The following is a 14,977-nucleotide window of genomic DNA, read 5'->3' as shown; positions in this document are numbered from 1 at the left end:
TATGATTGATTAGCATGATTGATTGATTAGCATGAATTATGATTATGATTGATTGCTTAGCATGAATTATGATTATGATTGATTAGCATTAATTATTTATAATAAATCAATATTTATAAATATATTATAATTAATAAAATAAATAAATATATTTAATTATATTATAATTAATGAAATAAATATCTTTAAATATCTTGTATAATTAACAAAATTTTTATTTTTCCTCTTAATGATCAAATTGATCCGGAAGAGAAAAACCAAACAAAGGTAATTTTGTCATTTTCTTATAATGCTGGGTGCACCAGCAATAATGCTGGGTGCACCTAGTAACACCCGGAGGAGAGACCTATTACTTGGAGAGACCCATTACTTGAACTCAACCCAACATTCATTCAAAATCCCAACTTATCATGGCCTATCACCAAACCCTAATTTCATATATGTCTCTCCCAAAACGACGCCCCTCTCACTCCTATGCCTATCTCCATTTTACTTAACAGATCACCATCAACTCCATCCTAACCTCTGCTCGATTACTTCCTCTTTCTTCATGCAAACTCTTCCATGCACATCAGGCTCAAAGGTTCCCTCAAAGATGCAAATGGCAATGAACCCAAAATGGAAGGAGCTATGACTAGGACAAACCAAACAGGTCTTTTTTATTTTCTCTTGTTTTTAATTCACTCGATTTGCATTGAATACATTGCATTGTTTCAATTTAATAAATAGCATTGTTTTGATTTGGCAATTGAAATCGTCATTTTGGTGTAGCAGGAGATTCCTTTTGGGTTTAAATTTTAAAAAAATAGATTTATTAAAGAGGCATTTAAAGCATTGGAATTGTAATGATAATGTAGATAAATTATATTGGTAAACAAACATTTGTCATGGCTTTTCTTTTAATTATTTTAGGGTGAGATAAATATTTTAAAAGTTAAAAATGATTTGTTTAATTAATTAGAGATAATCATCTATATGACTAGCATTGTAAGATGTTAATTATGCAAAATAGACTCGTGAACTTAAATTTGGTTCAAAAGATCATTATTTTTCAAAAAAGAATTTTCATAATTTTCCTCTTATTCTTTTGTCGTTCAGCCACAACCTCGGTTGCTACAATTTTTAATTAGATCGAATAATCTATCATCATGTATTTTAAAAACAAATAAGTAAAAGCCACATATTCATTAAAACACCAATGATACAAGGTTACGTAGGTTTGTTAGCTGCATCATGTTTTTTAAACAGAAACTGACGGAAAGGATGTAACCCAAAAATTCCATAAATGACATGGATTAAAGTGAAAAAAAATCAAGGATTAAAAAAATTCTAAAATTAAAAGAATAAAAAAATATTTAAACCTAAAATAAATACAAATGATAAAAAAATGCTTGCATAGTTGCATTTGAATCAACGAGATCAACGACTTTGCTCTGCCAACTTTCCAGTTCGAAGTGCTGAAAAGGATGAAAAAGATTATTTAATTATTTATACGAAACGAACATTATGATCAATTGGATGGGCTCTGATAACTCTGTAACCGGGTAATTTCATCTGAAATCCACATGGGAAGTGATTTAACGCTAATTTTCAATGCCATTGTTCAGTTAAAAAATATTAAAAATTAGGATCCTAATGCAGTTTGGTTATTAGGTGGTAAAATAGGTTAGTTTTACTCGGTCAATATGTTTAACTCCTTTTTTATATTTCGTAAGGATGAGTTGAAATTTCAATCCTCCAACTCATTTTGACTCCTCTTTATATAAAAAAATGAAATGGGTTGGAATGGGACACATTAATATGTTAATTCATTCTTCTTTTAAGATTTATTAGTTAATAATCATAACGTTAATACTCCCTCGTCTATTATAATTATCATCTAACATAATAAAGTTTAAATCAAAATAATTGTTATTTTAACTGAGTTTAATGATAATATATGATATTATAAAAATAGTTTTACACTTTCATCCAATCACAAATCCTCATGTGATGTTATTTTTAAGATAATTTTTAAAATGTCAACAAACTCATCATACAAGATAATTTTACGCGATCAGTTTATAATTTTTTTTTTTTAACAGTAATTATTTTTTTTTACTTATATCTCTTATAATATTAATGATGGACAAAAAAATATAAATAAATTAACAATGATAGAAGGTTAATATTGTAAAGTTAGTTTCTTATTTTATCTATTTATTATTTTTTTTTCTAGGTCTCTGTAAAACAACCTAAGATGAAAATTATTTTGGAATGGGGAGAGTAATATTTTATGATACATTGTTATTTTTTGGTTTTATTTATAAATGTTTTATATAATAAAAAATATTTATGTGAATGTATTTTCAAATTCTTTTTATTTTTTTCTTTATTAATTTTAGCCGATTGACCTCCTAACTTACCAACTGACTTTTATTTTCGAACTAACTAGAGTTGAGGATATAGGCCACAATTTGCAAACGGTCCGTTAAGTGTTTAATTTGCACTAGTCCTATAAAATGATGTTCATTTAAAAATGCATTTTTTTTTCAATCCGGTCCACAAAATCTGCAGATTTGGTCCACGAACTAACGGGTTATGAACCATGAAGGACAAAGCACATTCACATCAAAACTTGTTTCATTTTTAAGCCACAACATAAGGTGGTGGTGTTACAAAATATTACTGTTTAGCTTAAGATAATGATCTCCATTGCAAATTATTGTTTAGCTTGTGTTCCCATATATAGATGTAAACGAATTGTGGAATTTATCCAAACAAGCAACAAAAAATTCGATTTACATGTTATACGATGAAGTATTTCTTTGTCAAAGTAATTTTTTCACAAATAGATATAATAAGCTTTAAGATATGTTTAGATTAAAAAAAACATGTCTAGGAAGAGACATTACAAGTTGAACAAGGTTAAAATTCATTAAAACAAAATCAAAATTATTGAGATCTCTCAAGCATCTCTCTTAGGCGAACAATACTACTTTAGTCTCCATAATCATAGTCACTCCTCTGATATGTATCAAGTATATCTAAGGGTGTTGGAATCATTGTGCCTGGAATTTGCTGTGACTGGGATAAAGGGTTGGGTTCTTATTTGGAGTTGTTACATTTTTTTTCAGGATAATCTTGTTCAGTGTTATAAAACTCGGACTGGTCCATCCGGCATTGGATTTCACTAGTTTAATCCAATTTAATGACATCACAGCCGGGTTGCTTATATTGTCGATCCAACAAGTAGGTCGGTTCGGTCACATGCCCGATTTTCGGATTAACCAGCTGGGTCGAGTCAAGCTGAATTTTATAATACTTGTCTTGTTATCTATCTTTTTTGACATGTTCGAGATTGGCAAGGTTTGTTGTTGGATGACATTGTGGGTCCTTGCCACTAGTTGTGGCTTTGTCTAGAGGACTGGTTGTCTTGAGGCAAATTGCCCCCTTTGGGGTATTTTTACAAACAATTTCCCAAAATGGGGTTGTTTTGAAAGTATTTCCTGCATGGATCTGTTTTCGACGTAAATGCATGCATGCACAAAGCAAATCGTTAGTTCCATTGGTGAGTTTGTTGTGTCGTACTGGACTCGCCAGCCCCATTGGCGATTTCGCCACGCATGGGGAGTTGCCAGTCAAACTGGCAAGTTCCAAACAAGAGGGCGTAGAGGCTAGGGCTAGGTTTCAGTTGGAGTTGGCAAGCTTGGCAGGGGGAGGGTTGCAGGGGCAGTCTGCACTTAGGAAGCGCCATTCCCACTGGCGACTTGCAGGGGAACTCGCCATTCCCACTGGCGAGTTGCCTTTTGAAAAAAAAAATTGCCCTTATAAAACGTGTACGACCACAGGGAGCTGCTCCCTTACTCCTTCTTGCATTCACAGTGCATTCCTTTCTTCTCTTTTGATCCCTCTTTGCAATGCATTCTTTTTTTCTCTTCCTACTACAGGCTTTGTGTGCTTTGTGTTCTTGGTAAGTATTTTCTTAACTGATAATTTTAAATATTTTTTATGTTATATATATGTTAAGTTAATTTTAATTGATATATTAATATTATTTAGGTGAGGTTTTTGACCCTCTTTGCCCTACATTGTTTGGTTGCTCTTCCTAGTACGTGCTTTCAGTAAGTATTTCTTACTGATAACTTAAAATACTTTTGTGTTATATATATATATATATATATATATATATATATATATATATATATATATATATATATGTTAAATTAATTTCAGTTGACATATTAATATTATTTAGGTTAAGTTTTGTAAGTTGTAAGTTATTAGTTGTGCTATATACATATGTTAGGTTAGTTTTAGTTGATATGTAAATATTATTTTGATAATATTAGTTAGGTTAGTATACATATGTTAAGTTAGTATTAGTTGTGCTTTGGGTTAGTTTTTGATAATATTATTTTGTTTAGATTTTGTAAATTAGTATGGTATTATTTATTTTACATATGTTTAGATTTTGATAATATTAGTTGTGCTATATACACATGTTACGTTTGTTTATCTTAGGTAGTAATTTTAAATTTTAAGTAGTACCTTAAAATTTTATGCCACAAATTGTTTGATTGAAAATTGCGAACCTTATGACTGACAAATTTAAACCTCAACAAGCAAATTTCGAACCTTATGGCGAACAAATTTAAACTTGAAGAAGCAAATTTCGAACCTTATGGCAGATAAATTTAAACCTCAAGAACCAAATTAAGACAGTCAGAAGTTTTCAAAATACTAAAATCTAGTTTTCAACACACGCTGAAGCAATTTGGAAGTATATAAAGGCCCTAAATCGCCAAAGCCATTGGCTATTCCCTTGTGGCTAACTCGCCATTGCCAGTGGCTACTCCAATTTAGCCTAACTCGCTAGTGGCAGTGGCAACTTCCCTTTAGCCTGCCAACTCCTGCCCACCAGCCAACTGAAAAGCCTGAAGCCTACGCCTCCTGTGCTTGGAACTCGCCAGTTTGACTGGCAACTTCCATGCATGGCGAAATCGTCAATGGGACTGACGAGTCTAGTACGGTACAACAAACTGGCCAATGAAACTGGTGGTTTGCTTTGTGCATGCATGCATTTACGTTGAAAACAGATCCATGCAGAAAATACTTTCAAAACAACCTCATTTCGGGAAATTGTTTGTAAAAGTGCTCCAAAGGGGGCAATTTACCCTCTTGACTTATTTTGTGATGATTATAGGATTGGTTTGTTTAAATTTTAAAAAATAAATTTTAAAATAAATTTTTAAAAAAAGTGTTTTTTAATTAGTAGATGAGATTTACATTTAAAAATAAGCAAAAACAATTTAGATAAATATGCTTAAAAAAATGAAAATTACTTATTTTATTAAATTAAATATTTTTTAAGAAATAAATTTAAACAAACTCGTATATTGATTTGTTTTGTGTTGGATTAGACGGACAGTTATTTGCACGAGCAGGGGTAATTATGATGGGTTCGATGAGTTAGGTTATGATATTTCTTTCGTACCCTTTCTTCGGGGCATAGCAGTTAACTTAATGCTTTTGTAATTGATTATGGTACACTTTGTAACTTTTTAATACAATTTTATTTGCCGATAAAAAAAAAAAAAAGAGTTGTGTATTATTTTCTCATGTCATGACCACCTCAAACCACATGGCACCAACTTTACATGACGCAAAGGACTCCTCAACATGAACGTAACACAAGTCATATATGACTGACCAAGTCATGCAACCATCACAATAGTCCTCTATCATGCTTTGTTCCTCTTTACGCGAGTCAAACAGTTCCCAAATCTTATATGTTACATAAAAGAAGTTCATTCTAAGATACAATAATCAATCGGTCAAGGCAATACTCAAACGAACAATCTTTGCTTTCATGTAATCAAACTGAACATTTAAAAATAGGATTTCTATCATATTTCTATGTCATTGATTAATAAGTCTCTAAGAAGTCTCAAACATTAGCACCAACCGCACTGCAGAAACAAATGCAACAGTAGTATATCTCATATGGTTTGAAATAAGTCGTAAAATAGCCTTGAAATATTTTATGATAAATGAAAGAGAAGTTGAGAAAAATTCTTCCAAATGTAGCAAATTTAAATCTGAATTCAAAGAACACACGCCTCAAATTTCACAGTTTGCAGCAAAGCCACTTCATTCAGCTTTCATCTTTCCACGTTTATTACTCGTGTCATATGCCTTCAATTCGAACCTAACCGATTTTTTATCCGAATTTCCAAAATGAGAAGAATAAGCATGACTCGTTGCACAGAAATTGCGATTAATTATTTTCACAAGCTTGCCGATAATTTCTAACTAACCCACACCAGAAACTCATTCAATTTACAACTTAGCTACAGTAATAAAGAGAAATCATCCCCGTCCAAATGTCGTCGTATCCTTAAACAAATTATGAATTAATCCAACCAAAATATTACGAAATATCAAATTATTCGCAACTAAAGACAAAAACATGAATACTTCAATATAACTTTCAGGATTCCCGAAATCCTGCCGTCTCAAGCCAATATTGTGCAGTGTAACACACGCCATCATTTCAAAAAGTACAAGAACGACGAAGCGTGTGTGTTCGCGATCATTACTGATGTACCAAAACACCAAAGAAACACAGAAACTAGTTTTTTGCTTTACAAAAAGTGAAAAACACGTCCATTGGTCTGAAGAATAAAACACGCTTGAAATAGCAAACACAGCGCAAGATTAGTTTTAACATAGACAACATCACACAAATTTTGCACGCATACAAAGTGATTTATTAAAATCCATTCGATGTTCAAATGGTAATAGTAGAACAATAAAAGGTCCAAACGCCCTAACAATGGTCTAACATAAAAGGGAAAAAACACCAAAGAAAAACAATCACTGTCTGGAAAACCGGACTTATTTTCGCAAGGACATAATAAAGACACTTAAGAAAACTACTCTTCTTCATCTTCCTCTTTCCAGCACTTCAGAGTTGATCTAGGTGAACCACAGTCACAAGTCTTGGCAAATTTTTGGTAGACAAGAGAACCACCCATTCCAAGCCCTTCGTGGCTCCTCTCTTCGCGACAGTATCCCTTAACATCCAGAAAACACGTCTGATCAAACAACTTGCTTGCACCATCCACATGAACTGCAACAGAGAACTCAGTTGGGAGAAAACATGCCAATACCCTCTTAACCATTTCGTTCAGATTCACCACTTTGAAGTCATACCCAACAGTCTCAAAGCTTGCATAACTGAAACCATCTTCTGGGGTAACATGAATGGTAGAAACAGCAGCACCTTCAACAGAGTTCATTGAATAACCACATGGCTCAAAGTCAAAGTCACAAATCTCAGAATCTGGAAGAATTTTTCTAATGCCAGAATTAACAGTCATAATGGCAGCTGAAGCAGATTGTTCTTTGTAGAAAACCTGTGCTTTCTCTCTATCCAGGCCAGTCATGCACATCTCTAGAGTGTAAACATTGTCGCATGGAGTTACAGAATCTGCAGAAGCAGAGTAGACATGCCAGTTCTGTGATTTGTCTTGGCCACCCAAAATATAAGCATTGCTTCCTGCACTAAGCTTGCCAAAGTAGCCATCAAGAATAGCAACTTCCTCAGAAAAGTTGCGATGGGGATAGGGCTGAGCACCGGGAAAGATGAAACTTCCCCTGGTGTAATTCACAGATCTAACATTGAGGGAAAGCATTTCAGCAAATTTCAATATGGGTGGGATTGCAAGCAGTAGCTTTGTAGTACCACAGGTTTTGATGATGATCTTGTAGGCATAAACAAAGAGACTGGACTCAGACAGAACATAGGAGTCGACATGATCATTTCTGAGAGATGAAACAATGGTGCAAGCAGCCGGTGTAAGTATCTCATCCAACTGGGACTTTGCAAGAGCTCTTAAACCCATTCCCTCAGGGTCAGCAAAAAGTCCCGGCTGGAAAAAGGATATTTCCAGCCTCTTCTCGAAACCTTCAAAACCAATTGCAGAAACCGCCATGGCCATGCTTCAGAAGAGAAACTATCGCGGTAGGAAGCAGAACAGAACACAATCACAAAGAGAGGATTCGGAAAGACGGAGTTTGAAGGAGAGCAGCAAAAACCTAATTGAAAACAAAGAAGAAAAAACCTAATAAAACTATGGTTGCATGCAATGAACTATCAATCTGGATGGATATCAGGAAGGTTTGCGAGCGCACTGCATACAAAACATGATAAACAGTGTTAGACTGGGTATTGAATCAAACAAAGCAAATACAAGAATTCACTGCATCAGAAAGAAAATATACGTTGGAGTAAGCAGCAGATCTGAATTTCTTGATTCCACCGTTTGGTCTAACGTCTTCAATGCTGTATCCGAGGGGAGCTTCGTAGAACAATGATTTACTACTACTACTACTAGACTTCTTTTTCCCACCTTTAGACTCCATTAGTTCATTCAGTCCTGCGTCAACACAATCAACAGAAAGTATAATTAAGCAATTGTGTCCAAACACCCAAATGAATCCAGAAACAGAAGAACCAGATAACTATTGCAACCAAATGGGTATATATATATATATATATATATATACACACACACACACACACACACTTAAATTTAACCGAGATTGAACAATGAACAAATTTATTTGTTATTGTTACGAATTATTAAAGCATTATTTTAAAATCCTTTTGTAATATAAAAAACGAAAGGGGACGCAGCCTTAAAAATTCGAAAACCAAATTGATGAACGATATTGAAATATTTTAATGCAACAGAAACATTACAAAAAGCAGAGATTGAATAATCAAAAGAAAAAGATGGAGACACAATAATCACCAATAAATCAATAAAAGGTCCCAGTCATATAAATAGGACATCGACAAGCCAGTGAATTAAGTACACGACCAATAAAAAGTTTATTGCGCATCCACCAACCGGCATCGCAATCTCATTTGACGAAAAGCAAACAATAATCATGAAAAATCCACGAAAAAGTCACAGAAAACAATAACCAAATCATGCGAACAATATTAAAACATGAACAAAGCACGCAAATCAAATAAAACAATCGAACCAGACAGGAAAGATGAAAAGAAAGAAAAGTTCATCGGATCTAGAAACCAGACAATCATTACAAAATAAAAATATAATGATCGATTAAAAAGAAGAACACGTACCTGCTTGGATAAATCGATTAAAATGCCGCAACGAATGCTGTGAAGGCCTTGAATCAACCAAAACCAAAAGCAAAGAATCTGTAATTTTTTAAGAAATAATAATCAGAAACCGTAAATCAAAAACTATACAGAAAAACAATAAATCGGACGCTGCATCAACGATACGAAGGTGAAACAAGAAAAAAAGAAGAGAAGAAAAACGCTTACAGATACGAAGCAGAAGAGAAAACGCGTTGTTTATGAGAAGGGGGGAACGGAGGCAGCAGCAAAACAAAACCCTAAAATCGAAGAGAACGATTTTTGAGAGAGAGGGAGAGGCGTAGAGCAAAACGTAGTCAGAAATAGTTGCGTGTGGTTTGAATGATGCGGTGAAGGTGCGAATTTATAGGGTGGCGGTGTGTGTGGGGAGGGTATGTTAGGGCGTCCGTGACTAACGAGGTGGGATGGGATAGGAAATAACGGTCTTACCCTTGCCTAGTTTCCGGGACGTTTCATCATTATTATAGTAATTGGTGTAGCTGGCGGCGGCTTTTACTATAATATCCTTTCGGGTGGGGCCAGGGTTCTAGTCTTAAACAAAAAAATGCTCGGGGATTTCTTGCGCTTGTAAAGCGTACAAGGAGCGTGTGTTTTGATTTTGATGATAAAAATAAAAAGGATGAAAATAAAATAAAATTATACTAGAGTATAAAAGATGTGAATTTTGTAAAAAATAATTAAAAAAAATTCGTATTATTTTTCTCTTTTATTTCAACTATAACAAAATGGAGAAAAATAAAGTGAGTTTTTTTGGACTGAACTGTTGTAGTATTATTTTATTTAGCCGCCGCAAAAGAAGGTCTACTGAAAATAAGAATTCCTTTAGTTAAAAAGAAATCTGGTGAAAATAATAAGTCTCCCTTGATTTTTTTTTTCTTTTTAATAAATTGTGATTGTAAACTATAGGAAGAAAACGTGTATTTGAATTTGTAGAATTATAAATCAGGTCTAAATTATATATATATATATATATATATATATATATATATATATATATATATATATATATATACTTTTAAGATTAAGAAAGCAAATTAGCTAATCCAAAAACTATATGCAGGAATATATTAAAGGAGTAAAAAAAATTACACAATTATTTAATTATCTAATTTTAAATAAATATTTTTTTATAAATAAAAAGTTCCACAAAAATATTTATTATTAAATGTATATGTAAAACAAGAGATGAAAATTATTATTAGAAGAAAATCAAACAAACATCAATTCATTTATTCTACTTTTTTTTTATCAATTTTTTTCTATCAATTTTTTTTTTCGTCTCATGTATACAAAGGATCTTAGGCTGGGGAGGCCAAAATTCGTACTTGTCCCTCCCTAAACCCATTCTTTGTGTGTTAGGGTTGGGTGTACAATTATGTTCACATATCGTAAAATGTTCTGTCAAACAAATATCTTGAAAGAAATTTGAATGAATTTATTTATTTCATTGTTTGCATATTTCATAAAAAAATTAATAAAATTTTGTCATTGACAAATGAATGAAAAGATGTTAGTTGTATTACTTTTATGTTACTCTTGTTCTTATAATAATATTATAATATATTTTTTATTAAATTATAATTAGAATAATAGTAATTCAAGATATTAATAATAACAACATACTATAATCATATGTATGTTTTATTTTAAGAGAGTATATGTATATTGTTAGTAGGCATGGCAACGGGACAGGTTGGGACTGAGTTTTGTTTACCCCACCCCACTCCCGCCCCTCGAAATCGACACGGTGTATATTTACACATCATTCTTGTCCTCGACGGGGGTTGGATTTTCCCCGCCCCGTCTTTGACATTTTTATAAAATTTTATTAAAAAATATAATTTTTCATAAAATAAAAATATAATTTTAAATAAAACATAAAATTCAATCCAACACTAATATAAAATTCAATCTAATAGTTTCATATTTAAATGTGTTATATATATTAATTATTAGCGGGGCGAATTTGGAGACGGGTTCGAGACGGATATTGAGAATCTCATCCCCGACCCCGAACTCGAATTTGGCTATCGGGAAAAACCCGACCTCGATCAACTCAAATTTTCGCCGTCAAAATCGGAGCGGATCCGAGGCGGGTCCCACAGGTTCGGGCCTGTTGTTGTCATGCCTAGTTGTTAGATCAAAAGTTACACTATGCACACAAAAAATCTAAATTTCATTTTATTTGTTAAAATTATGGTATTGGTTAGAGTAAATATTTTTATTCCACTTTTAATTTGAAAATAAATACCAGGGAATACCACAAATCAAGCAAATGATTATTGGAAAAAAAATCTCTAATTTTGTTATTTAGCAAACCAGTGGACAACTTTTTGTTTCAGTATTAAAAAAAATACATGTATCTCTATTTATATCTCTTTAATAATGGAAAAATAGTACCTAACCCAATTAGTCATTTTAAAAAGAAAATGCCAAATTTTTTTATTCTAATCTCTTCTTTTTTTAAATTTTAACAAACTCATTAACTTTGATATAATTATATTAAGAGAAGTAATATTACATTTTTAAAAAATATATATTATTTTAGTTATGTTATCAATTATTCATCAAACATTGTATAAGATAAAAATTATTTTGTAACATGTATTTTTGTTCTATCATATTTTTCTTATCCAATATAGTATTATAATTTTAACAAATCAAACAAATTCTAGAGTTCGTCTCCCAACATAATTTTTTCTAATTTCCATATTTTTTGATATTTGTGATTTATTTTCTTAAACATTTAGGATTATTTTCTAGTTTCCATATTATTTCTTATTTTCTAATATTTTTTAATATGTTTTCTAACTTTCTTAAAATTATTAGCCCAAATAGATACCCAAAAAAAATATTAGCATAAATAAGGATAAGATTTTTTATAAAAAGAACGAGAACAAACGTATCCTCGTTTAAATCCAAACTAGTATTTTAATTTGTTTAATGTATAAGATAAATGTTTGTTTTATATTTTTAAATTTCAAATAAATAAATACTTTTAATATCAATTGAATAGTTTAAAAGAAATGTGACTTTTGTGGTTAGAAGGAGGCTAGATTTTTTTATACCATGATGTAGTAGTAGTAATGGCCAAAAGCAGTAACTCATCTTCATTGAAGATTCTGAGTATACAAAATATGAGTATTTTTTTCCCCAAAAATTGATATAATCTACAGAGAAAAATTACTATTTAAAAATATAGGTTGTAGCAGTAAAAAAAAAAAAGTTAGGGTGTAGAATGAAACTCAATGGGAAAAGAGAGAGAACATTAATAGTTTTTAATTAAAAAGTGAATGAGAGTTTCACTTTACAAATTATGTATTTGTTATATTATAGATGTAATACGAGTGTGTTGCATGATTTTAATTGGATATGAAAATTATAATTTAAATGTGTAAAAAAAAACTATGCACAAATTTTATTAATTTATAATTTATATAGTTTATTATAAATTATTCGTTGCAAATAACATTATTTAAAATAATGTATCTATTTTTTTAAGATTAATAATATGAATTGTCAACTTTTTTGTTAAACTAAAACTGAAAAATCAAATATATCAAATACTAGTCAATTGAAATAATTTATTAAATATTTTATTATTGACTATTTTTTATCAATTATTAACTATATTTTTAATGTAATGTCTATATTTTTCATTTTGTAGACTACCCAATAAAATTAAATATTATGTTTATTAAATATAATATGAAATAAATTATTAAAGATAAAAATTAATAGATAAATTATTATATATTTATCAATTTATTAATATTATATTGATAATATATATTTTAACTTTGCTATTTTAAAATATTTTTTTATAAGTTAAACATTTTAAATTGACTATATTTTTATTATAATTTATATATTTCTCATATTTTCCAAAAAAAAAAATCACAACCCTTTTTAATGTTAAATTAAGTATTGTGTTTAAATATTTCTCATTTTGTTGACTACCAAGTAACATTAAATATTATGTTTATTGAATAAAATATGTAGTCAATGTTTATGCATATAAATTAGTAGATAAATTATTATACATGTTTATCAATTTATTAATTTTATATTAATATATAATTAAAGATTTATATTTTAAAAACAATACACAAATTAATTCTTTAAAAAATGATTAAAATAATAAGAATTCAATGTTTGATATATATATATATATATATATATATATATATATATATATATATATATATATATATATATATATATATATATTATTTTAATAAATATATCATATATAATAAATATTATAATTAATATAATATAATAAAAAATTAACTGACCAATAACATTAAATATAATATGCAGTCAATTATGAAGGATGAAGAAATAAAGATAAATTATTATTAGTAGTAATGTATTCAAAATTGTAAAAGTAAGAATCACTAAATAAGATCTACTAAATTTTATGATTTCTAATAACGAGAGAATGTGTTCAAATGAATATGATTTATTTCTCTTAGCATGTTCAAGACCACCATTTTGTAAGAAGATCGAGGTTGTTTTTTTCCACAAAAATTATAGGTTTTTTTTTAGAGGAACATTATAGGTTGTTAATATCTTTTTCATAATCTACTCTTAAATCCGTCTTTTTTTTAGTTTACGTGGCAAATACTCTTAAATCCAAAATTTAGTTTCTAAAGACAATTTTTTTTAATCTTTTTCTTCAATGTTTTCTCATTAATTAATAAATTAACTGTAGTTCTAAATTTCTGTTTATAAACTCTTGATTTTGTGGTTGACCATCACATTATCATCTAGTATATGCATATTAATAATAGTCAATAAGATCTAGCAAATCTAGCTAATAGTATACTACGGAAAATGTATATTTGTAGTTTAAATAACGTGTCCATAAATATATACTCCCATGCCAAAAAGAATATGAATATAAACATAGTTGGATAATTAAAAGAAATAAAAATAATAAGTTTAATGTCACTTTTTATTTATTATATTTCATAATTATTTCATTTTGGTATATTAAATTTTAAAAGTTTTATTTTATTTATTTATGTTTTTGAAATATATCATTTTGATGTTTTTTTTAATATTTCATTAGAAACGTTAGTGTTTTATTTACTTTAAAATTTAAAAAGGGACCAAAAGGATATATTTAAAAAATATAAATGACCAAAATAAAACTTTAAAATCTTAATGTACCAAAATGAAACAACTACAAAACATAATGGATCAAATGACATTAAATCTTTTAAAATAATTAAGTTTACATAATAATGACTAAAAACCACCACTATCTTTATTTTATTTTTAAAAAATAAATAACTAAAATATAACATCACAAACATATTCTCATTGGAAAATCTTATACTCCTTTCATACAACTACACTATCATAAACTAAAGTAGGGGAGATCGGAGCAAGAGTTGTCCTTGATGAAAGATAAAACCATGATCCTAACTCACCAATTAAACCAAATATAAAAGAGGAAGTCACAATGTGACTCTTTGGGATGTATGCGAGCAAACCCTAGCTGTTGGGCATAGTTGGATCAGACAAGTAGAGAATTTTTCATCCAATATCTACAATTAGGTAGGGGAAGATGAGTAGCACAAAGAGGGGTTGAATGGTTATTTCATTGAAAGATGATTTTGATCGGCCCGACCAGAATCTCATCTACAATTGGACATTATCAATCTTCTTCTTTGCCTTCGTCAATGTGATATTGCCAGCGACAACAATGAGATAGTTGTTGTCGTTAGGTAGGTGGCAATTTTAGGTCGTAGGGAGGTTGCGGTAGAGACGAATGCAGGGACAGAG

General features: G+C 30.1%; 1 protein-coding gene and 2 long non-coding RNA genes across 3 annotated transcripts; 1 reads left to right on the top strand and 2 right to left on the bottom strand.

The window, feature by feature from the left end:
- Positions 1 to 399: 399 nt before the first annotated feature.
- On the top strand, positions 400 to 4,098 carry LOC121174303 (uncharacterized). The gene is made up of 3 exons (XR_005890302.1): positions 400 to 652; positions 3,117 to 3,952; positions 4,042 to 4,098. It is a non-coding gene; the product is annotated as an uncharacterized lncRNA (long non-coding RNA).
- Positions 4,099 to 6,729: 2,631 nt separating this feature from the next.
- LOC121172625 (S-adenosylmethionine decarboxylase proenzyme) lies at positions 6,730 to 8,177 on the bottom strand. Its single transcript, XM_041013318.1, has one exon. The coding sequence runs from the start codon at positions 7,983 to 7,985 to the stop codon at positions 6,918 to 6,920; it is 1,068 nt and encodes a 355-aa protein (XP_040869252.1). The 5' UTR covers positions 7,986 to 8,177; the 3' UTR covers positions 6,730 to 6,917.
- A 964-nt stretch (positions 8,178 to 9,141) lies between these two features.
- LOC100785366 (uncharacterized) lies at positions 9,142 to 9,677 on the bottom strand. The gene is made up of 2 exons (XR_005890294.1): positions 9,350 to 9,677; positions 9,142 to 9,220 (listed from the first exon to the last, which is right to left on the bottom strand). It is a non-coding gene; the product is annotated as an uncharacterized lncRNA (long non-coding RNA).
- Positions 9,678 to 14,977: the final 5,300 nt, after the last annotated feature.

Source organism: Glycine max, chromosome 1, assembly GCF_000004515.6.
Source record: "Glycine max cultivar Williams 82 chromosome 1, Glycine_max_v4.0, whole genome shotgun sequence".
NCBI lineage: Eukaryota > Viridiplantae > Streptophyta > Magnoliopsida > Fabales > Fabaceae > Glycine > Glycine max.
The sequence above is the reverse complement of the archived record's forward strand: the minus strand, read 5'-3'. Positions and strand labels throughout refer to the sequence as shown.